This window comes from Aythya ferina (assembly GCF_964211825.1).
Source record: "Aythya ferina genome assembly, chromosome: 2".
NCBI lineage: Eukaryota > Metazoa > Chordata > Aves > Anseriformes > Anatidae > Aythya > Aythya ferina.
In genome coordinates this window covers 152,772,887-152,797,502 of record NC_140297.1, presented here as the reverse complement: position 1 = coordinate 152,797,502, position 24,616 = coordinate 152,772,887, and the positions used below count along the sequence as shown (strand labels likewise).

Genomic DNA, 24,616 nt, shown 5'->3' with positions numbered 1-24,616 from the left:
GCAGCTGAGCAAAGTTAAAATTACAGGGTCCCAGGGCAAAACACAGCATGAGGGAAAACCTGCTGAAAGTCAAATTATCCTCATAGCCAAACATCAAACGGTTGGAACAGATCCCAGCACACACATTTTCTTGGCTATACCTGGTTTTGTGAGCTGCTACAGAGAGAACTTTCATCCCAGTCTTGTTGATGAGATATTGAGCAACTGGTAATTAAGTCAGTAAAAGCAAAGTAAGTCTTGTCAAAGAAAAGATGTTTCCAAGTTCCTCAAGCTGCAGCATTTAGTCACGATTCACAAAAATTTTCCTGTATATCATATCAGTAACTTCCAGATAGAATTAGATAATTCTAGATGCAATAACACCACACTGAATATTTTTTCTTATTTTTTTTTATTTTTTATGAAAAGCAAAGTAAAAGAAGATAAAGGTAAGAATGTGCATGTGTGTGTGTGTACACGTTTAAGTTTAATGTTTGCCAGATATAATTGTTACACGTTGTGTTCCAGCTTTGGAAGTTCTTGGGCTTGTAGGACAGATGGAGACACCACCCTAACATACACATAGCATGACCCATAAATTTCTTTTCTGTAAGAAACCAAGAACTGAAAGTATATGACTGAAATCAGAACCCAGCAAAATCACTTCATTTTATCTGACACTCTGGAGGACTACGGTGTTTTAGCCATTGCAGTAAGTGTCTTTGGGTAACAGCACAGCTCTTTCTGATATAATTAGTGGAAGTGAAAAAGTGAGACAATGCAATTAAAGGAAGAGAGTTAAATAAAGTACAAACAAAACAAGTCTGATGACACACCAGTTACCCAGGCAATATCAGCAATAATCAATTAAGTAGTGCTGGGGAACAGCCCTACAACCCAAATGCCTGTGTCATTAATAAGACCATGACATTGATAGGAAGTCTTGGAGTACTCATGATCCAGGCCAGCCAGCAGCCTCAACATTTCCCAGGACGAATATGGGAGGTGAGGAGAGGCCAGGGACCATCCTGTACAGCCAGTTTGTCATACATGACATCTGCCAGGTCTTCTTTGTCCTCTAGCAGGGGTCAGACTACTCCTCGGCTGAGGTTTTAAACTGGTTCTTAAAGAACCTTTTAGTCCATTGACTGACTGGTTGCAAATTCCTTTTAATTTCCTCTCTTTCCTTTAATTATCATAAGGTTTTGAATGACAGCATTCCTCACATGTTGCAGTGGCTTATGGTAAAGTATCTGCTTTTAACCAAGCTGGGCTTAAATCCACTGATTTCAGAGGGATCACTTGCCATTGGAGCAAATGGAAGCAGAATTTTACTCACAGCTTCCAGTGACGATCATCTCTTGGCTTATGCTAAATATCACTCAACACGACCAAAATTGCTCTACATCATTGTTGTGACCAGCTTGCTCTTCCTTCCCCGCCACTTCAACACAATGCCAGACAATTTTCTGATTTAATCTGTCATTTTGTTCCTTTTGATTTTCTACAGTTAAGACACACACTAGTTTCTTCCATATTCTCCCAACAACACCCCTTGTTTAAATTGCTATCCCAAGCATGGATAAAACTTTATCAAAGGGGTTTCATCTGGCCTACCTCTCCCTGTAAAGGTGTCATTGGCCTAATTGCAGTAAAATGAGCTGTCCCTTTAAAAGGGGGGAAAAAAATCCTTTCTACTTTGCAGTTCAAGTCATTACTGCCAAAAGGAGCTTCCAGTCCTAACCTGGTGTGCCACAGAGTCATTCCATGAGGGATTCAGTGGGTATTGTGTTTGCTTACGATTGTGTTACCTTTAGTTAGTATTTCTGGGATTAGGATGACAATTTTCACTGGATTTTAAAGCAAGATTATCAAGCCTATCTACTCAAAGTCTTTCACTAAGTGGTTATTAAGACCTGGTGATAGCCTCCAGTCTTATATAGGCTTTGAAGATAATCATCTTTGTCAAGAGAAGTCGGGTAAGTTGATATTAATTATTCCAGATCTCAGTCATTTCAAATGTACTTAGAGGGAATCATATTGTACAATATCTGTGCTATTATTGCTGAATGAGAATATAGGAAATGAAATGTAATTTCATTAGAGTATTGCTTAAATTCTGGTACAAATAAACCTTAACTTAAAAAGTGGTTGTAGCAATCTAATGAAGTGTGTAATTGTAACAAAGGCTTATTTTCATATTAACATGGAATATTTCTTTAGACCGGGTGTATCATGGTGTGTTTAAAATGAGAGGTGACCTTTAGATGGTGAGACTGAACAAAGGTAAGGAAATTAATTTAACTCAAGGAGTTTTATTATTATTATTGGTCTATTAAATTCTGTCCCACTCTTTTTAAAGTGAAGATACGGAAAAATTACTTGACAGTTGTTTATAGAGGGGAAAAAAAATAAATGAAAACAATTCAAACTTCATGGTTACTTGCTGCATTAAAATGATTTCAATGAAGCATAGCTAATAACCGTGTTAATTAATCCCAAAATCTAGAATAGCACAGGGGAATTTAATAACAGGTCTTCATGAGTGCATAAAGGTAGTCTGAACTAGATTAAACCCCCCAGTTCAGCAGGTCAGGGAACTCTGGATTAACAGTTCTGAGTAAAATGGATTTTAGTAATATTGTTCAGCTTAAAACCAACACAAAAGTTGTATTAATGTATCCAGTAGTGGCAAAGGGGAATTTGTACCTAAAGGCCTGATCTACATCTTGTATCAGATACATTTTTGGAACAAAAATATTCATTGAAAGTCAGTTTATGGAATTTATCTGTCTGCTCATGGTTGTGTGGCCCCTGTTCCTTTAACACCTGCAAATCTCGCTATATTTTGCAATAGAAATTTTTAGTGATTGTGAGTTGGAGTCCAGGGAGGGTTTCATATTTGCAATCTGGACATGTATTTTAGTTATCACAGTAGTGTCGCTTATGTTGGCAAACAAAAGAGATACAGTTACAGAGTAATAAAGACTTGTCCCTGGTAGATTAAAAATTAGAAATCAGATAACCAGAATAACGCAAACATGACGTGTATCATAAGAGTTAATATTACTAATATGCACACTGTTGAGAGATAAGATGTTTCAGGTAGAAATTCTAGGAATATTTGTCATAGATGGCTTTAAAATTTAATTGGACAGCACAAATGTTCAGAGAGGTAATGCTCGGAAAAGATCTTGGAAAGCAGCTAAAACCTAATGCTTCAAATTTAAACCACTGGCTAACTGTTGAGCACTAGTGGCAGTCTTTCCAAGACACTGTTTTTAGTACTAAAGTTTCTCTGCAATTTCTTTTTAAGAAGCTTGTAATGGGCAGAAAATTAAAGCTGACATCCAGTCGAAACAAGCCTTCACATGAATGGAGAAATTTCCATTAATTCCATAGCAATATTGTTTAATATTTTCATGTTAGAAGTAGACAGGATTTGGTTTATGATCCATCCTTCAAGGTTATGTTTGCATTTTGTCCCAATCATCAAATATTTTACTTGATTGAGTCTGCAGCCTGTAGAATGTAATCTCAGCTACGTGTGGGCGCAATGGCCACACTAACACTTGCTCTGAATTCCTGCTGCAAAGCAGCATTGTATGTGGAGAAACTTGGCTGTGGTGGTAAGCCTGGAGGAGCAGCTCAGCTAGAAGGACAACTGTGAGCTGCACATTCAGGTGAGCAGGAAAATGTCTCTCAATGTCCGCGAGATACTTCTAAGCACACCTTTGTACTTCATTCTCTATTTTGTTTCTCTTTTTACAGCTTCTTGTTTTCTTCCCTCTTTTCCAATGTGTTTGTTAGCCCCTGCTAACATTGGAAACATGTTCTTCATATAGGCCCTGCTCTCTCACATGCTGCATTGAGTCCTCTGTCAGATGTTTTCCCTGTTCTACCAGCATGAACAGCTCTGGGACAATTTAAATAAATTAGTAATGAAGGCAAATCCCTGATATGAAGTTATCTACAGCCTATCACCCCTTTTACTTGTGAATCTTCATAGAAAACATCTGCGCTTGCACATCATTTTGCAAAATACTCTTACGAACAGCAAGGACTTTGGGGTTAGCTCCATGGTGACCCAGGAGAACCCACGCTGCTCAAAGTAGGTCCTGAAAATGAAGTCTTTCCACGTCGGTGAAAGCATTGATCGGTAACTGTAGGGGGAGATGAAGTGGAGCAGATGGAGTCCTTTTTTCTCACCTCCTAGCTTTGGGTCTCTCTCTCGCCACACAGCCAAAATCCCCATGAAGGGCAGAAGTTTGGGCTTTTCTTCCAGTCTGAGCAACAAAGACCCTCTAGTCAAGGCTAGCCTTATGTTGCAGGAGCAATGCAGTGGCAGCACTGCTGTTGGCTGTGTTTTGTGTCCCTTGGACCATCATGCATAGAGCCAGCATGGGCAGTGCAGCCTGGTCATACACCGTGTGCAGGGAATGGGTCATTAGGAGCACGCTCAGGGGGAGGTGTATGGCCCATAAACACTGAACTGTCTTTGTGAAGCTTGACTCATCCTAAAGGAGATCTCGCAGAGCTAAGGTGTCAGTTACTTCTCATAGTACAGGAATAAAAATTTTTGAATTTCTCTTAAAAACAAACAAAAATCCAGCAAAACATACTGCTGCTGGCCTCAGCCAAACACACAGCCCAACAGCACCCCCTTGATGAGAGCTCTCAGGCCACTTCCATTGACTACATGCACCTGCCACTGTAGCCCTCCAGCTCCAAAAGCTGTGTAGTGACAAACCTCCCCATGACATGGTCACCCAGCTCTCCATTCCACAAACTCACCTGAACTCCAGAGCCTGCTCTCCCCAGCATGATACTTCCATCATGTCAGCATGTTAGCAGACTTGAGCAAACCTGCTAGTCTTCCCTATTAAAGAGTCCATAGATGCAGAGAAAAATCTCTCAGAAGTCCCATTAAGCTTCGTAGTCTGGACAGTGGAAGAACAGCTAGATTTCCCTGGGTGTCAGGCCAGCATTACAATCATGGTCTATAGTCTACCTGTTGCTCAGATCCTGAACATCGTTACATGGAGAACCAAGTTTAGGATTGTCGATGTTAAATCTGGACACTGGACACTGGACTCTGCCTATGAATAACTTTTTGAGCCCACATAAAGAAGATGGGTTATGAAATCTGGGGAATGAGACTTGACCAAGGCTTTCTCATCCTCAGCCTCACTCTTCAGTACATGGTATGCAGAAACTGTATGAGCTTAGGTTTGGGGCCAAGAAGAAAGTATCACCCAGATAGACCTAATAGATAAGGATTACCTGAATAGCTTCTCAGAGCTTTGTTTGAATTTGCAGAGCTAGTGCTTAAACACTTTAGAGTCATCAGACAAGCAAACACAGATGTTTCAGACACAGAAAAGCTTTGTATCATTTCATCATCCAGGTTTTCTTTACCACTGCTAAGTACAAAACTATTTTCAGAATGTGTTAATCCTCCAGTGAATTAAAGACGAGAAAGATTTTAAACATGATGGTAATAGATTGTTAATCAAGAAGTGCTATCTTCAAGATAATGGTTCACTGTGTGCTACTGAGAGAGGAGATGGCTGATATATTAATAATAATAAAAAAAGTGTTTTTTGTTGTTGTTCTTTTTTTAATTTTCATACACTCCCTACTTTTCTGACAGCTAGTTTTTTATTTTGTATTTTCCAATATTCTAAATAATAATAATAATGGAGGAAAGCAAGGACCTTCCGTTTTTTTCTAACCATCTCTAAGGCAGCACAGGACACAGCTGGGTGAGAATAATTAACTGTAGAAATACAAGATTAAGAATGTCTGGGAAACCAACAGTCCTGCAGAAAAGGAGCTCGGTTGATAACTGATTGAACCTAAATAAATGTCATCTCATTTCAACAGCAATAAAAAAGTGGGTACTTGGTGTGTCATTGTGCTTTAGGTACAGTTCATCCTGCTAGAGAAGAAGACTCTGTAGACAGCCTCACCAAGTTCCAGTAAAGAGACAGTTAATTGGTACTCACAGAGCAAGAGATTGTATACTCATACAAACACAAAAAATACTGATTGTGTGATTTCTGATTCTTTGCCATTTATGCCACCAATCTTTTCTTTGCATCCATATTACTCTCATGGTCACATCATTCTGGGACAAGGTCTAGACAAAACTGCACAACACTACCCATACCAAAACAGCATTTCTTTCTCCTAGAGCAGCCAAAGCCACTGGGAGTCAGACTTCATAATGCGGTGGTTCTGTTGGCATGTGCCAGCAAAGATGAGCCTAGGATTTCTGTGTCTCTTTCTGGTTTGGAACACAGGTAAGGACGTGGTTTGGTGCTCCCCAGGGAATCTCCAAGATATCTCTTTTCCAGTTGTTCCCATAGCCTGAAGTATTTCCCCATTCCCATATCCATAGCAGACTTGGTTCTGTATTCTTTCTCCCTCCGTAGGCAAGACGGATGGGCTGGGGCTCCAGGACTGGTGCCATACAGCAGGACAAGACAGGTGATGGCAAAGGTTTATTCTTGACTTATGAGCCATGAATATGGAGTCAGAAGGTTTTATAGAGAAAGACAAAGAAGACTTAGAAGACTTCTTACCAGCTAGATTGACAGTCTAAATAAATTTGTCTCATAAATTTGGCTCATCTGATTAGCATTGTATCAGGAGGCATGATTTACAGGCCTTGTAACATCGATTATCCACAGGTTGTTTTTCTTTTTTATGCATTCATACATAAAGAAAGAATGATAAGAAATGTATCATGAGATTCCATCCTGTAGAAGGCATGAATTTTTGAAAGAATTAGGACAAGCATCCAAGTTTCACCAATTTGGGTAAAAACGACCAGATTATGCAGTCTCAACAACTCTTTCTTCTGCTGTTTCCAGTCCTCCAGCTTTACTCTTGCTGAAGAGGAAACTGACCCCAAGTCTCCTACCCTCTGGTGACAGCTATGCCCATTAGTCTATAACGCAGAGAGGGGCATCACCAGCTTCACCAGGCGAGCCTCCTTCAGCACCAGCTTTCAAGAGAAGACTTCTCTCGGGTGATCTTGGATGGACTGAGATACTGAAGATTCAGAGAGATGTGAGAGCTTAGTGTTAGCAAGTGCTGGCTCATTTGAGGAGCCTTCTGGATTACCCTTTGGGGGCTCTCAAATCTCCAGTGGTGGGACAGGGAGCTTAAGTACAAAAGTCCTGCTATTCAACCTGTCCTGTGATGGCTAAATCACTGCTTTGTATCATCTCTTTGTTGGTCATTGAAGTGAGTCCAAACTCCTGAGCCCCACCCCAGTCTGTTTCCCAGATCACGTCTCTTTAGAGTGGCCCTCAGTTGAACACCTGCTCTGAATTACAAACATGCATGCAGCCTACGTAGATCCCTTTTGGTTAAGCCTCATTACGTACATTGCAATGTATTGCTTGCAAGTCCAGTTTCAGACTGCAAAAACAGTATTTTGTTTTGATTTTTGAGTTAAAGGGACAAGCTCTGATATTTAATCTGTTCTCCTCCTTTAGCTGGCACCTAAAGGACCTGACAGATTTTTTGGGACATCCTTATTCTTAGGCAACTGATCAGCTGCTGTTACATATATTCAGTGTCCTGCTTTGCAGTGCTTATGTCCATGGGTGCCTGGGTTATAATGAATAACAGCAGCAAAGTAATGTTTATGGAGAGCTCAACCGAGGGCCACTTGCTAGCACAATGGGGAAAACAGTTCCTCAAGTCTCTTTCTTCACTTCACAGCTTCATGCATAAAAAGAGAACATAAGAGAGAGAAGCAAGCGGTGGTGCTGGCTACTGCAGGTAACAAGCAACCCCTGAGGAATCCCCTCGAGCCTGTGTGTGGGTGTTAATAGGATGGGAGATATTGTACCAAGTGGGGAGGTGTTGGCAGGTGGTCCTTTCTCCTGTGGAGTCTGTGAATACAAAGCCACCACTACTGCAGGGACTCCTAACCCCAACACAGGCAGCTCCTCAGGACTATGAAAATCCCTGCTTAATCCATTTTAACCTCTGTCCTTCCAGCAATGTGAGGTGGAGTTGTCTCTTTCTTCTTTCTGTGGTCTGTAGGACAGGGCTCTCATCTCCAGTCTCACTTGCCTTAAGACACTCAGTTTGGAACAGGTTAAAAACGATACTGATGTCATTAGAAAATCATATTTCTCCACAAATTTGATTTTGTTCTCATCCTGGCTTTCTGTGCTTGTTTTCCATCCTGCTCTGTTTTTTCTCTCTGTCATGCAAACACAGACCTTCCTCCTTGCACACACAGAGGCACCACAGCACTCTAAGTTTATATGATTTCATGGGAGGGAGGCAAAATATCATATTTGAAAGTACAGCTCGGGAAAAACAGACAAGCAACATCAACAGGAAGAAAATATCTTTTTAAATAAAAAGTGTGTTTCAGCTGCAGTCAGTTTAATCTGTGGTAGTGGTGTAGCCATAAAGGTAGCTGGAAAAAAAAAAAATCAGTGTTTTCATCACCGTTCTATGTTGCACTGGGGATTTCCCAGGTACTTTTACCTCCATTTGTGATCTGCACAGAGAGACCCGCTTTTATTTCAGAAGAAAATGCACATTGGCTATCACGAGGGGGCACCAAAACGCCAGGACTGGGTGCTGCTCCTGGCAGCCTGCTCCAGGGCATGCTCAAGGGAGCAGAGGACACAGAGCCCTGCCTGAATTTTGGCCTGCTGTTGCACTGCCTGCTCTATCTTCTTATTTTCCCAACTTCTGTCTGCACTCCCGGAATATTCCTTTCCTAACCACAGTTTCTTTCAGTGTGCCTCAATACATAAACGGCTTATTTCATTTTCCCGTTCTGGAAGCTTTCTGCTGTACACAAAACAGGGGATTAGCAGCCATTTCCAGCTGCTCAGAGACCCTTTATTTTCCAGAGCTGCCTGCAAAGTCTGTGGATCTGGCTGCTCTTAACCTGACCGAGCTGGTGAACGGCATGCTGAGCACGGCACTCAGAGGTAATGCTGCAGAGGCTGGGCAGGTCATGCAGGCAGTCAGCCCCACGGTGAATGATATAAAGGGCTGATGGTGTTAGCAGGGGAAGTCATAAATGCATGCTCTCTGCCTCCAGAATTAACTCTCAGAGCAAGCCACACTTGCATATTTATAATGCAGATATAATGCAGATAGCTGTCTACCCCAAAAGAATTTAGAAATTAGAGTGTTTATATATAGGCATAGCATAATTACTTATGGGATGCCTTTAGAAAGCACTGTATAACCCAGTGTGGATTTGCCTGCCTGATTTAAAAAAAAAAAAAAAAAAAAAAAAAAAAAATGTAATACCAATGATCCTTCCCTCAGTGGAAATGAAAAGGAATTGAGTCTCAGGCAGCTGTAGAGCATCAGCACCTCAGGAGTCTTTTAGAAACCAAATGAGCAGAGCCGAAACATTCTGTTCGCATAATTTGTTCCAAACGCTAATAGCATGGGCATGTATTTCTGCAGGTACCAAAAAACTCTTCTCTTTGCTGAGTGTCACATCTTACAGCTCGTTTGCCTTCCACAAAGTGTCAGTCACCGTTTATAACAGTGAGTGCCTCAGCGCTTTGCTCCGCACAGGAGCAGTTCCTCTCACATGGCACGTGCATCAAGATACCCATTTTCTCCTTCTCTCTCCACAGTTTCTAGCCTGAAAAATGTTGACCCTGGCAAGTTTCCTATGCATTACTGCTACTGTTTAAACAATGTGACAAATGACTTGGCAGGTAGGTACACAAAAGAGGTTAGCAATTGAATGTGCTTAAGGTAAATTATTTCCTTAGGAGCTGAAGGCTGCAGCCTGAGCTCTGCAGGCTTTTTATTTTTGTACAAATAGCATCACTATACTGAAGTCAGCAGCCATTACTCATAATGAGTGTTGCTATGAACCTCTGGGTAAACTTGATGAAAATCTCAGGTGGTTGCACCCAACCGGCCACTGCGATGGAGCCATCAGTCAAGTGAGCAGTGTGGCTTGCCTGGTGGAAGGACCTTGCTTTCCTTCTCTGAGTACAAAAAGCAGTGCAGGACAGACAACATGGCATTTTTTAATACATTATCTTAGCCACTTTCGCCCTCCTGAGTTGACTCACAGAAGGCAAACAAGGGTTTCTTTACACCAACAGAATCCAATAACCTCAATAAGCCAAACAGGAGTGAAAAGTAAGGATTAATGCCTGCATAGAGCTGTTTAATAGTGTCAAATGCTATTGACCCCTCGACAGAGAAACAGTGAGTTTTGTGGTTATTTTTCTGGGCACACACAGCTCACAAGCCTTGTAGCATAATGACCCAGTCTGCACTGGAAGATGGTGCAGAAACTTAAATCTTCCTGCCCCAAATCCAAAATATGATTGTTAGAGCACCCTCCCAGGCAGTGGAAATTGTGGGCTCAACACAGGTTGCAAGAGCTAGTGTCTGTCACTCCCTAAATGAGAATGTTGACCTGTTACTGCTAGAACCTGTTAGTTTAAAAATAAATAAATAAATAAAAACACTACCACTAACCATTTTTTGAGCTAACAGTATCTGTTTTTCTGAAGCAGACTTCAGAGTAGATGGACAATCACATGTCCCCACATGGTCCCATGTGGCAGATAGGCAATCACTGCCACAGAGCCTACAGGCTTGGGCTCTTCTATTTTTAAGCAGCCTTAATAGAGTGTTACTTTAAATAGCTCTCTTGAACAGATAGATTCTATTTAAGTTTTCATTTACGTACATTGGTGCTATTTTGCATACAATCTTTGACACGTATTTCCACAGAGTAATCCAATGGCTTCCTAAGTCTACTCCTATACAGCAGAAAAGTTCTGAACTTTTACATATTTCAATCATTTTCATGTACAAGCACATATGCAAATATGATCACTTATAAAAATGATTTCTGATAATGTGGATAGTTGAATATGTTTTCAAATATAAATTTTCTGTATTTTGTTGTCTAGATTTTACAGCTTTACTTGTTGATATAATTGGAAACTCCACCAGTTATCTCACAGAAATTTTCAAATCTACTTCTATTCTCTCAGGTTTGCATTTCCTCTTAAACATTTGTCATTTTCTTATTTGTGTGATTTAGTTCTGACATGGAAACAAGCATAGAAATGCATATAAAAGTTTATTGCTCTTATTTGGCAGCATTCATGCTCTAAAGCATGACTGCAGCTGTAAAACAAGGTCTCCTTAGGGGAACAATCTATACATATATATAAAATTTTAAATATGTAGTATAGACATGTATGTTTCTATGAACATATATGTTTTACTTGACAGTTTGATTAATTATTATTGAACACTGATATTTTAGGAAATTATGAGCCTACGTGCTATATTTTTTTTATTTTTTTTTCTTGTAAAAATGCTTGTATTAAGAATTTTAATTAAATTAAAATTTTATACTAGGAAAAACATTTCTCCTAGAAATGTTAGCATTTGGATTTTGTGCTGGATTGAGATTTTGTCAAAGTCAAATCTGAATTAAAATATTTGACTAATTATAGTAGCCACATACCATTCTGGGTTTGTGTTTCACTGTTTAAGATAATATCATATAATGAAAACTGGTAACAAAGACCTGGTTTACATTTTTTTTGCCTTTTAGTGCGTCAGAACAATGATTCAGATTGTATCTACATCTGTGTGATGACAGGCCAAACAGGTAAATGAAAAAATCATTCTTGTTCAAAATATTGTCCTATTTACTTTCAATGATGACTTATACTAGAAACAAGTCTGTCTTCATATTTTTAATCATTTATATTTGCAGGGAGAAATCTGTCTGACTTTTGGGAAATATTGGAGAAGCCCCCTGTTATTAATTACACATTTTCCAGTAACACATCATCTGACCTGGGTAAGTACATCCTGGGGAATAAAAAGAAACAGCAACAACAGTGAAAACAATGCCCAGGTAGCACTTGCAATGAATGCTCCTTTTTCATCTTGTAAAAATAAGTAAAATTTACAAACATTTAAATTATTGACTATGACGTCTTCTACTGGAAGAGCAAACAAAAGCTCCTGGGATCAGAGCTTTCATCGGATTCAGCACTGGGCTGGGAAGGCTCTGTAATATTCTTGAACTAAATGGTTATCTCCCTTAGCTCTCAGCACAAGTAATCTGAATTTAAGTGAGTATCCTTTGGAAAGGAGTCAGATATGCTCAGACAGCGTGCTGCATGGCTTCTCCACCTGTAACTTCTTTGCCAGGTTGAGCTGACTGTAGATACTGACCTCTTATTGCTGCCAATATTTCTCATTTTTAACAGTGGATTGAAACGGAGACATGGAAATCAGTGGCAAGTTCACCTGTGCTGAAAGCTGTAGGAAGCCTCTCACCTGTTTAAAAATAAATTTAAAATAAATAATAAATAAACAAATATAAATAGACATAAATAAACAAATATAAATAAACATAAATAAATAAATATAAATAAATAAATTTATAAATAAATTTATAAATAAAAATTTATAAATAAATATAAATAAATAAAAGACACTTTGCCAGTAACTTTATTTTAAAAATACATCAGTTCCTTTTGCACCAGAACCTGATTTATTTACTTTTTATTGTATGATATTCTATGAATGCTGAGTGCACTAACATTATCTTCTCTTACCTCAAAGATCTGGATTCAATTTTTTCAAGCTTCATGAAATTACAGGAAGACTCAAACAAAACCATGGATCCATCAGTAGAACACAAATGGACATTTAAAAGTGAGTGAATATTGCCAGACCTTTATATTCTCCTTTATTAATGTCTCAACTAGTGATCTAGGAGTTCTCTAGGAGACAGAGAAGTAAAGAAAAAAATAACTGTCTGTTTTAAACCAAGAAAAAGTGTTGTTGTTTTGTTTCTTCTTATTGGCATTTTTATGTACTTTATTTAATTAAAATCACTGAAATTGAAACAAAACAAAAAAACAATGATTTTGATTTTAAATTGATAACATCTTTGATTTTATATGGCCCTCACTTACGAGTGACTGGTTGTTATTCCTGCCACAAAAATGTAATCAGTTCTTCAATTCCACTATCTGTGCTCCAGTACCTGCCTGCTTCCCTTCACATAGACAAGAGCTTTCATCTTTTCCTCTACAGTAAAAAAGCCTAGGAAATAAAAAATAATTTATGTGAAGAAAGGAAAAAAAAAAAAAAACACTCTGAAGGAACACTGGAACACCACACCACCACACTTTCTTTTTTGTTTATGAACACTCGGACATTGAAATGTGAGGTGGGAATTAGATGATTTTTTAAGGTCCCTTCCAATCCAAATCATTCTATAATTCTGTACTCAGTTAAAGGTTCCAACTTTATTGCTACTCCTCATGTTCTCCTGGAAATAAAAAAAAAAACAAACAAACAACAACAACAAAAAAAACACATAATTTTTAAAATGAAGTGAAAAATTGAATCTCAGCTGCCAGTGGAAGCACTTGAGGAGAAGATGGGATTTTCTGGGTGCATTTAGGTAGTATTTTCCCACAGCGTGTTACATTCTCTGCTGCCATGGGGCACCAGAAGGCACTTTTATGGTGCCTTCCCTCTGTCTCTCCTGATTCTCCAGCTACCAGCACCCCTCTTGCCCTGAAAGGGGAGGACATTCCCACCACGAGGTCCCGACCATGGCCGAAAACAGTTGGTGCGAAGGGATCAGGGTTTCCATATCTGCACTTGGATGCTTCAGGACCAAGAGGCACAGTTGGAACCCCTCCGGCTGCTGAGGAGATCTTGGCCCCATCATCAGCCTTTCAGACCAGCCCTGGTGAGCTCTGTACACAGGACCAAAACCTACTTTACCCTATTAGCTCTGGAGTTTAGCCAAAAGCCCAACCCAAAGCATGTTTCAGAGGTGGATGTTAGGAGGCCCTTCAAGGAGACCAACTCTTGGTCACTAGTGAGTAGATTTCTTTACTGTAGAGTTGCAAACATAACGTAGAGGGACCATCCCATAGTTCTTACTGTTTGGGGAAAAACACAGGTCCTGCTTCTCGTGGACAGATCTGCCACTCAATTCTTCGCTCACATTTTGCTCCAAATCCACTGAATAGACCTGGGCAGGGGTGGGGTAGGGAACACCAAAACTAAAACCAACCATAAAATAGAGCTGATTCTCTAGGTCTCTACTAAAAATATCTTCTTTAAATCCTCTTTCTTTAGCCCGTGTACTTTCCAAGTTCTAATAAATACAGCTTCTGACCTTTCTTTTTCATCATGACATTTTTATAAGCCACTGCAAGTATTGGGTAAGGACCCTTGTCCGTTGAGCAGTCTCATACATAGCAGGATATTCTTCCCAATTGACAAATAACAAATTTCCTGAATAATGTGGTGTGTCTTTTTGTTCCCACAGGTGATGTATATGCATTTTGGATGCAGACCATGCCTCCTCAAGAAGCCAGCAAACTGATGCAAACAGAGCCAGGTGAGATTGATCTGGGAAAATAACAGTGTGTTGGTCAGCACATGCATGAAAATTAAAATAATAATAAATAAATACATAATAATAATAATAATATGTATAGAAGCAGGAGAGTGTGAATGTATTTATGCATCAACATCTACAGAAGTGTGTATTAGTGGTCTGCAACTTCAGTATTTTTTTTACTCTTCATCAAGCTTCCTTTTCTCCTTTTTTTTTTTTCATTAGTATGTCACAGCATTTTATATTATTCTTCCTCCTTCAGATTTTCTCTCCTCTGTACTGTCTACTGCACCCTACCGGCCTGGTGTGACAGTGAAACTTCACTCAATTACCTGTAAGTAGTAGTTGAGCATACAGCAAAAATAGTAGCCTGTTTGAAAGTATAACCATGTACACTTTTTCACATGCAGAAACAATGTGTATGTTTAATGTACTATATAGTATATTATATAGTATATTTTATGAATGTAAAACACACAAAATGTCAAAGGGATTGCTTCCATATTTCTGAATCATACATGATCTCAGATTGAAAATACAAATTATATTATATTTAAATTGTGTAGTCCACATGTCAATTTTAATATGGATTGGTTATTGGGAAATCTTAAAATTCCTTTATTCCAAAAGAAATTGTCATGCTTTAAATCCTCCTGTTGGTACAAATAAAATGATTAAGTCAATCCCTGACACATGCAATCTTCAGAATTACCCCAAATTTTTAATTCTGCAAAGTTCCTCTTTGGCTAAAGAAGGACAGTTATCAGCTAGTTTTTTTGAGGAGAACTCAGTTCTTCCTTTTACGGAAGAACTTTTCCTTTTTCCTAAATTCCAAAACAATTGGAATAAATTCCAAAACAATTGGAATTTAGGAGCTCAGTGTAGTAAACATATGATGATATGCCACTATACTTATAAGTGTCATCTAGTCATGTAGATGATAAAAGTATATTTCTCTGAAGGTATTTAGTAAGATGTTACATGTTTTGAAAAAGTGAACCTGATACAATTCCAGAAAGGGAATCTGCATTCTGGGAGAATCTATCCCAAACTTTGGATTCTGGGTATGTGAATGAGTCCAGGCTGCTCACTCCCAAATTTGCAAAGTAGAAGCATAGTTCAGAAGTACAATAGGAATAAATCTTGGCTGCAAATCCCAATCAAAGTCAAAATCAGCAGTCACAGACCTGAAGAAAATTTCTGCTTGCTCCAGCAATGCCAGGAGTGGTAGAATGGTAGAATATAAATTCTGAATTGGGTTTTCATGGGTTTATCACAGGGAAGAAATAATAACTCTTCCAGTGGACTAATGCCAACACCTTAGGGCAGGATTCTCCTGACAAGAGAAGTTGCGTGTATTTCAGCTCCTGATTAAACATTGCACTCCCTGCTAACCTGCTAATTAATCATAGAATCACAGAATGCTAATGGCATTAAGGAATTAAATTAATGGAGTTTAGGAAGTAAATTAATAGAATTAAAGTAAATTTGAGGGATATGCTGGGGTGCACGGTCCAGCTTTGGTATTCGCATAGAAAAGCACTTGAGCATTATTATGATTTCATATTGCTGCTGTATTTGGAGGGAAAATCCACACTGCCTGCACTTGGATCCAGACAAAATCTTCATACCTATATTCCAGACTGGGATTGTGATTATCTGCTATTCAGCGTAATATGATCTTTTTAGAGAAACTTGGTAGCTACCACTGAGGTCAGTTTGTAGAACATAATTCAGGATCAGTGTCTGCAGCTGAAAAGAAGACTAGAAAGAGAAGAAATGGTCCCCACTTTACCAGAATAAACATATGGCTCATTTCCAAGGTTTCCTGGCATTAGGATTGTATTCTCAGCCTCTTGCACCCTAAATCCACCTATTTGGCTGCTCCGAGCTGTGATAGAGATACAAACAGATGGGATGCTCTGGGAAGAGGCTGTCTTTGGTCCCCACGGTGAAGTTGACTGTGTTGCTACCAGAGATGTGATTGTTCCTGGGAGAGGATGAGCAGGAACACGAGTCTTGCTTGGTTGTGAGGACTGCCAGAGGGGATTTTGGAAATCTGTTCCTTGCCTGCTCATGTTTCTGTGCAGTGACTGTCTAATGCCAAAAGCATAGATGCTGGGCTGTGCAATGGTAATATATCAGACTAAAATGCAGGGGCTCTTCAGTATCATTTAGTCTTGATATTATAGATAAAAACAGAAGAATTTTCTATTTGTCCAAAGGACAAAAATGCCAATCAAATAATACTTTTAAGATGGTGTGTATGAACACACGGGAAATAGAAGAAGAAAAAAAAAAGATGATCTGAGCAAATTAAGGCCAGCAAATTCAGAAGGTCAGTAGGCAAGGATGGAAAAAAAAAAAAAAAAAAAAAAAGTGCTGATTATATGGCTTGTGATATTTTGATGGGGATGATGGAAAAATAAGCTGCACTGTCTGATATTGTTAAACAAAAATGTGGGTCTTTGATATGAATTTCTAATAAGTCTGACCAAGAAAGCTGCTGCTGTCTTGTCAAAACAGAACAGGCAAAGTGAAAAACTGAGCATCAGCAGCAGTGAAAAACTGAGCATCAGCAGCAGGTGAAGGGACACTCTGCAGCCTTGTGGTCTCCTTCTGTGCTACTGGAACCAACCCAGAACATCAGAGATGCAGCTGGTTCCCCAGCTCCATGCAGGCAACCCTCAGGTCTTTGTTTGGGATTGCTTTGAGGCTTAAGGCCAAAGACTTTCATTGGATTGTCTGTTAATCTCACGGTTTGTAATGGTATTTTAAATACTGACTTCTGTCTGCTCATTGTTGTATTCTAACCCACCTTTATTTGTTTGAAAAGGATTATTGTGAGGGGATAAGCATAATTGTGTCAGACAAGAAAAGTCCTGTTGTAGATCTTCAGTTTGCTGTTACTGGGAATAATCACATAATAGGAGAGAAGTAACATCTTATATCTTTGGTGTTGTCTGCTTTTTACCTTGGTTTTGATGTCATTGCCTGTTGCAGCAAACCAAGAATAGCATCCCCTGCTGTTAATTTTTGTAGCTTTTACTGATTCTGATCAGATTTTTCATAGTTTTGGTTGGCTGAATTTACTAGCAGAAGTTGGTTTGTTTGTCTTTTTCTTTTTCTTTTTTTTTCTTCTTTTTTTTTTTTCTTTTTTTTTTTTTCTTTTCAATCATGCTATTAGGAAAAGAAAGCATTTGAGAGCATAGGACTCAGTGGGGCATCCATTCTTGGAGGAAATAATGTTATTGATGTTATTGTAGTTAATTAAAAATAATGATTATGAATACAAAGGATTTTGAGAACAGCATCAAATGATCAAACACAGTGGGGGAAGACCTGCAAGAAAGGCAGTGGCAAAGAGGATGGAGAGGAATCTATTGCCTAGGAGGCTTGGAAAAACTTCAGTAAAGCACTGTCTACTGAGACTTATTTCTAAGGAGAGGACTCAGTGGTGGTGAGACAAGAAACAGTTCTTGATGTTAGGCCTTTCAAACCATTCTGTTAAGGAGCTAGTTACCCTTTCAACGTTGTTTTTTTTTGTTTGTTTGTTTGTTTTTAATTATTGATATTTCTTTCTTTTCACTTTTGTTTAAAGAGTCAAAAAAAAAAACAAAAAACAGCATCCTCATCTTAACCCCCATGAAATACATTGTATGAAGAAAATGAACCAGTATAATATCATGAATATAATTTGATTTCTTGACACTCTTGATGGTGTAAAGGGAAGAATTTAAGATGAACTATGTCTTCTTATCTTAATAGAGATCAGATGAATATGCTATGGTAATTCTTGTCCACCAAGACATAATTCTGCACACACACACACACACACACACACCAGCAATGACAATGTTCTCTGTGTTTCCTAGTTCCTTTGGATAAGTTTGACTTGAGGATTAAATAAGGGCCACCCAACCGGACATTGCTGGAGTCTGTGAGTGGATTTGTGGTGTGTGCTGTCCAGGATTTGTTAATCTGCAATGTGCTGTCTAGTGGACAACACTATAAACCCTATAAAACCTAAAACTGGGAACCAGACCTTTTTGAAAAGGTTGCAATCAGTGAATGGAGAGTCACAAAACTCCTGTCTGTCAGAAACTATGGCAGAGGCTATATAGCTGCATATATAAATCATGGCATTTTGAGAAGAAAAAAAATAAAATAAAATCGAACAGTGGGATCACACAGCAGTGAAGAGCAGCCACAGTACTCTGAAGACGAAGACATTATTCCATGAAGCCATTTCTTAAATCACAAAAATGAATCTGTTTATTTACTTGTTTATTTATTGCATGCCAACTGATAAAATATGTGTGTGTGTATTATAGCATGCAGAGAGGGATATTGTAAGCCTGAATTATTCACGGCAACCACGATATTGCTTTTCACTGACAGCAAAATTTAATCTCAGTGTCAAAGAGAGGTGATATTTTGTTCCTAGTGGAAAAGGCTCTTTAGTGCAGCAAGAACTGGTCACTTATCTACCTGCAACAGTAGTGTAGTAATTTCAAAAGGGCAAGAGCAAAGCTCTGCATAGGAAACTGTTTTTTGTGCTATCTTGTCTGTACTGACTAACCCATTATCTTAGAAAATAAAAATATTAGAAAGGAAACTTTTAAGATAAATTCCTGCATATAAATCTTTTTGCTTCAATCTGAATTTGTAGGAATTAAAAAAAAAAAAAAAAGTAGAAATTTATTACAATGAGATAAAAAATGACTATGAAGCACGGAAAATATTGATTTCAATGCTGTCATGTAAGTGTACTATCCAATACACGTAAATTAAATCTAATATTAATTGAAAAAGAATTTCAACATTAAATGCAATACTATGTAAATACATCAATTTAAAATGAAATTATTGTTAGAAATGAAAACCAGAGCAATTTGTTTAACTTTCAACTTTTTTATTTGACTTCTTTTCCCTACATAAATGAGTCCACATTGAAACTGCAGTCATTCAATTTACATTTAGATAGAGCTGAATTTCTGCTGGCAAAATGCACAGCTTGAGCAAAGCACTAACACCTGTTCGATGGAATAGCGAGTACCTACCTTGGTGGAGATGTTGAGATTCATTGGAGGGTGGCTTTTAGGAAGTTTTAATTATTCCAAGCAACTCTAACATCCCTTTTAATGGATAACTTACACGAAAAACTCATCACTGCAAGCTCTGATGTTCAGTTATTAACATGAAGGTTGTTTGTTAAAACAAGACATCGGTCATTTTTAATTGCCAGTAAGTGGAAAAAATCAAGACATGTCAAGATGTGTCAAGTGCTAGTGATCATGCAAAACTGCTGAGATTGAGGGAAATGGGGCTCCCTCTTGCCCGTCACTGACTAATTACAACACATTGTCTGTGACACAGCCAGTAGTCCTCTTTCAGAGGGGACCAAGAGCGTGAGAGCTGCAAGGTCTGCCCATTACTCCTCCATGATTTCTGCTACCTCGGGCAAGCTCTGGCAGAAGACAAATTGTTTCGTAGCAATCTCTTTCAGCTTGGCAGTGCCTCTATTTTCCTTCTGCCCACGGATGCCATTTTATATTAAACTTCTTGTCAGCACTAGACAACTCAGTCTTATTTCAACAGAACTTCATTAGTCCAAATTTAACCTCCGTAACCTCTCCTATCGCATAACATAAGATGGCCCAAAGCTATAAAGCATGTGAGACATGTGAACCTGGAAATGCAATTACACTGTCTAAGGGGATTATGCTCTGCAGGTAAGACAGTTTATCTAGGCATGTGGCCAAAGCCTGCTGCTGGTTTCACAAATGGAAAAGACAGCCAGCAATCCCACAGCTGCTGCCTTTGCTCCCCACATTTGGGGTCTTCCACCCCAGCGGGTGGAAGGGAGAAGGACACCCAGGTCATGCAAAATGTGGCCTCTCCTGTCATGGTCTCTGGTTATCTTCTTCCAGTTCCAGTGGTGTTTGCAGGGATGTCCCTCAGTTTCTGGAACTCTGGCACAGGGTCAGCATCTTTGGAAGGCTTGCTGCACATAGGGGGCAACAAGATCTGCACACCACAGTGACCCAAGTGTGCCTCCCCACAGCACCTCCTCTGCAAGAGCGACGTTATTTAATTCACAAAGGAGAGTTGATTCCACACCCATTTCAGCCACTTCCTAGCCTTTTAGCACAGTTTAAATGTCACATTTATTTTTCCTAGAAAGCCCTTTGATTTTTACCTACCATAACACAACTGTTAACTAAGTTAATGTAACTAACAGCAAAGACTCAAGACGACGTGTGGCAGAGTATGGCTTCAAGAAAACAAGATTATAGCTAATGTTATATTTTCTCTTAATATGGTAAAGAAAAACACTGAAAAAAAAAATGAAAAAAAAAAGAAAGCAGCTTCAGTTTTGCATTACCCTTTCTAAGTTTCCCTCATTTTCACCTTGCTTTGTTTTCTCTTTTATATAATAGAAAGGGAGGCTGAAAGGAGATTGTATTTCACATTCGGGGAAAAAAAAACAAAAACAAACAAACAAAAAAAAAAAAACATAGCAATTCTTATATCCTGCCATCACCTATTCTGTTATATTACATTATCTGCAGCCTGGCACAGGTGCATTTTCTGGTGGGGTGAACTGTTTGGTGTACAAATGTTTCTCTCTCACTGCTGACTGCAGAAGATTCAATGAACAGAATAAACTAGATATTTTCCTTTTAGTGGATTTCAGAGAAGGGAGAGGGAGTCCATCCCTGACTACACAATTTTCCTGCATTTTTCTTAAGTTAAATGAATATAATCATGGTCACTTGAAGGAAAACCAAACAAACAAAAACAAACATAGATTAACCAACTGGCAGCTGACCAAGAGTAAAATGGAGAAATGATTCAATACAGGCAAAAATTGACCTTTTCTCCTCCAGTTTCTTGGTAGTTTTCAAGAAACCTGTAGGAAACTATTTATCCAGAGGATTTTTAATTTTCTCTAACAAGTTATCTGAAATTAGATGATGATTCAAGTTACTGGAAGCAAGAGGGGGAAAATGGCAGACAAATATAGAAATAGACAGAAAGAAAGCCATAACCTACATATAAATCATGTTTATTTTGTTAATTAGGCTAAAAAGGAGATGAAAAGAACAGTGAGAGACTGACTGCTTATTATCTCCGTTGTATTTAGCCTAAGATTCAGACTTCGAGGGTGTGTGTATTAAAGAGTATGGAAATGGAAATGGGTATTGCATTAAAGTGTCATATCCATATAGAAAATATAATAAGTATATGGTGCTGTTCATCTAACTGCTTTGTGCTGTGGAAAACTGATGCTTCCGTGGCAACTGAACCTCCACCTAAAGAGGTAACAATAAATAAATTACATCTTTAGAGTTGTTCCTTATATTTGTGATAAATAAAAGCAACATGGACTTTAATAACTAAAAATGATAAATAATACATTGAAGAGAACATTTGTGCTATCACTCTAACAACTGCCAAACTGTGTGGCTTTCTATTCAGTTATCTGCCGCACTCAACTTGATTTTAAGATACCTATGTGAGCTCTTTAATCTGCATATATCCCTTAGCCCAGATAAGTAATTGTAGGAAATTTTATGGGATAAATTTATGAATTATTTCACAGTTGTGTTTTTCCTAGGGTGTCCACAAGCAATTTTCAAAGAGTCCCGTGTGACTTCGCCTCCTGTCACAGTCATAGTGCAGAAGATCAATCCTTGCGTGATGGAGCTGTGCAGGTTTTTCCAGCTGTGCCTCTGCGTTGGTCGAAGAAAATATTTCAGAAAGGAAGCCATGAGGTAAAATCTGACAGCAGTTTCACTTGCTTCTGTCTTCTTAAAATAATCCTTCATGCTTTTGCAAAAAAATGACAATTTTCAGTCGCCAGTGCTTACTTTTAAGTCTGTGGCTACTGGCCGAGTCCCATGTGGGCCCCCAGGGCACTGATCTGGCCTCCAATTGTCAGACTAAGTGAATGTTGCTCAGACGAATTTTTCTAAGTATCTAATGGCATAGGTGAGGTCAGAATCTCTTTGTTACTATGTTCAAAGTGCAATATTAGCAGCATGACGTGCATTCAGCTATGCTTATGTAAGATAGCAGGACAGTACTCTCCTAACTTTACTTCTTTAGGTACTGTGTTGAATACTATTCCTGGTTCTTGAAAAATGCAAGTTATGTCTGTGAACGAGTCAAAAGAGTTGCTTACTCCCACAGTAAGTATGTTTTTTATCTAAACTTCTACATACCTTAAGAATATATAACAGAGTATTTGCTGACTTTCTTCAGATAGCTATTTCTCCTGATGAAGATTTTTTCAGGTATTATAAAGAGATTTATTGAACCATGTATGGTTTTAATATTCTCCTTGTAAAACCTGTTCTGACTGCAATTTTCCTTTGTTCTTCCAGCATTAAAACAGAAATGCCTGAAAAACATCTGTAAATCAGTTTAGAGCACTGAAGAATTTCACTGGAATTCAGATGATCAGTGGCAGTTTTAGTAGTCTCTTTCATTTCTCAGCGTAAGAAAAATCAGATTGTGATATGTTATTTACAAATATTTGTAGCAAGACAAGTTATTAATTGGATGTTAACCTAGAATCTGTCTTCCTCGAAGCAATGTAAAAATTATGTGTAAAAACAGATGCATTTTATACAAGTGTTGTAACTGCAATAAAAACATTGGAAGGCTTTTTAAAATTTTATTATATAAAGGACTCTTATATGGTTGGTTAGTGCATGTAAGTAGTTTCCTCTAGTACAATTTACAATTAACACAAAATAATCAAAATGAGCAAATATAAGATAATTTTAAAACAAGCTGAAATATTAAAGACAACATTTTTATTTTTTATTTTTTCCTGGGGGCTAAACCTGTGCAGACTGTCCATGATTCTGAATCGAGATACTACCACTACTTCAGCAACTCATCTCGTGCAGAGCTCAACCAAGGAAATGTTCACACCTCTGATACCCTCACTCTGTGACACATTTGTGTGAGCTCAGCAAGAATCATGACTTTTCTTCCTTAATTGCACTTCTGGTAAACTAAAATAAAATTCTTAATAATTAAAAGAAAAAAAAAAAAAAGAAAGAAAGAATAGTCAAACAAGGCACAGTCCTGTATTTTGCTTCACTGCAGCAATATGATTCCTCAGTCAGCCTAAAGTGCATAATCAAGTCATTACAACATCCGACAAAAGAGGAATATTTGCAGTACAGATGATATGCATTGATGTTTCACTGAAATTTGTGTTCAAAGTAATATAATGTGAAAGAGAAAGGTGACACCATAGGGAATGCTGACCCCAGAGAAAGATAGTTCTTTCCCCAAAAAAAGGTTAATTTATTGTGCCCAATGGCACAAAGGAAGCATTAATCTTTCATTCGTATCAAAGCGCAGGACAGACTGGAGTAGCATCAATTGCAGTTGATATTGCAATGTAGGCCAGTGAAAGAAATAGGAATGAAGATATAGTGGATGTGTAAATTGAAGGGAGTGTTAAATATGGCCATGGTACTGCAAAGCTGCACCACAGCACCTCTCCTCACCCAAGGCAAGATCAATTCTGTTGTGAAGGGCTGGGCGACAACAACTTTGTGCAACAGCTGCTTTTCAAACCCACAAAAACATTGTAAAGTCTGAAGACATGATAAAAAAGTAAATCTATATTGCTTCTTACAGTCATTATCATCATTACATTTCCTGAGAATTCAGGAAGAAGGACATGCAAGGATGAACATAAGGTGGGGGAGGAAGAATAATTTTGTTTGACTTTCTGGTTTTCAATAATTGAAAGAAATATATTTTTGTCAAAATCTTCCTTTTGAGAAGATTTTTTTTAATTATTATTATTTTAATGTTTTTGAGTTGTAGCAACGGTCTCCATGCTACAGGAGGCTTTTGTGTTTGTAAGGTATCACTGGCTTCTGCATTTTTGCTGCAGGAATAGTATGAGTCCTAGGGCAGAGTGCTAACTAACCTCTGTGTGGTACAACAAGTGCCATGTCTGGCACTGCATGTAGGTCACAGCTGTCTCCAATTTAAGGTCCTAGAAAGGGTTGGGAACTACTGCCTGAATGTGTTCATGGGGAGAGAATTAGTGAATGCCATGTAGTTAAAGGTGTCTTGTGAAACGATCTAAAGGCACGTGTCCTGAGTGACAGACTTCTTGTCACAGTTGCTTAAGACTCACTGCTTGGCTTGCCCAAGAGAATAATG

At 38.5% G+C, this 24,616-nt stretch overlaps 1 protein-coding gene across 7 annotated transcripts; it reads left to right on the top strand.

Moving 5' to 3' along the window:
* The first annotated feature begins 1,715 nt into the window (after positions 1 to 1,715).
* HHLA1 (HHLA1 neighbor of OC90) lies at positions 1,716 to 23,158 on the top strand. 7 transcript variants are annotated; one of them, XM_084510535.1, is made up of 17 exons: positions 1,716 to 1,958; positions 2,203 to 2,265; positions 6,176 to 6,284; positions 7,717 to 7,776; positions 8,874 to 8,954; positions 9,445 to 9,528; positions 9,621 to 9,704; positions 10,926 to 11,009; positions 11,582 to 11,638; positions 11,747 to 11,833; positions 12,607 to 12,699; positions 13,553 to 13,750; positions 14,339 to 14,410; positions 14,673 to 14,744; positions 22,035 to 22,191; positions 22,526 to 22,608; positions 22,804 to 23,158. In XM_084510535.1, exons 3-17 carry the CDS (start codon positions 6,209 to 6,211, stop codon positions 22,845 to 22,847), a joined length of 1,332 nt encoding a protein of 443 aa, XP_084366661.1. In that variant the 5' UTR covers positions 1,716 to 1,958; positions 2,203 to 2,265; positions 6,176 to 6,208; the 3' UTR covers positions 22,848 to 23,158. The 7 variants fall into 7 exon arrangements, with proteins under 7 accessions (XP_084366661.1, XP_084366658.1, XP_084366663.1 ...); XM_084510532.1 differs by having other exon boundaries at positions 22,020 to 22,191; XM_084510537.1 differs by lacking the exons at positions 2,203 to 2,265; positions 6,176 to 6,284 and adding an exon at positions 6,417 to 6,471 and having other exon boundaries at positions 6,858 to 7,776; positions 22,020 to 22,191.
* The last annotated feature ends 1,458 nt before the right edge of the window (positions 23,159 to 24,616 follow it).

What these genes read in the sequence shown, in the direction of transcription:
- HHLA1 (XM_084510534.1), top strand. Translation starts at nt 6,209, where the DNA reads ATGCGGTGGTTCTGTTGGCATGTGCCAGCAAAGATGAGCCTAGGATTT. An exon ending in TGTGACAAATGACTTGGCAG is followed by an intron (nt 9,705 to 10,925) that starts GTAGGTACACAA and finishes TTTGTTGTCTAG; the next exon opens with ATTTTACAGCTTTACTTGTT. An exon ending in ACTGATGCAAACAGAGCCAG is followed by an intron (nt 14,411 to 14,672) that starts GTGAGATTGATC and finishes TTCCTCCTTCAG; the next exon opens with ATTTTCTCTCCTCTGTACTG.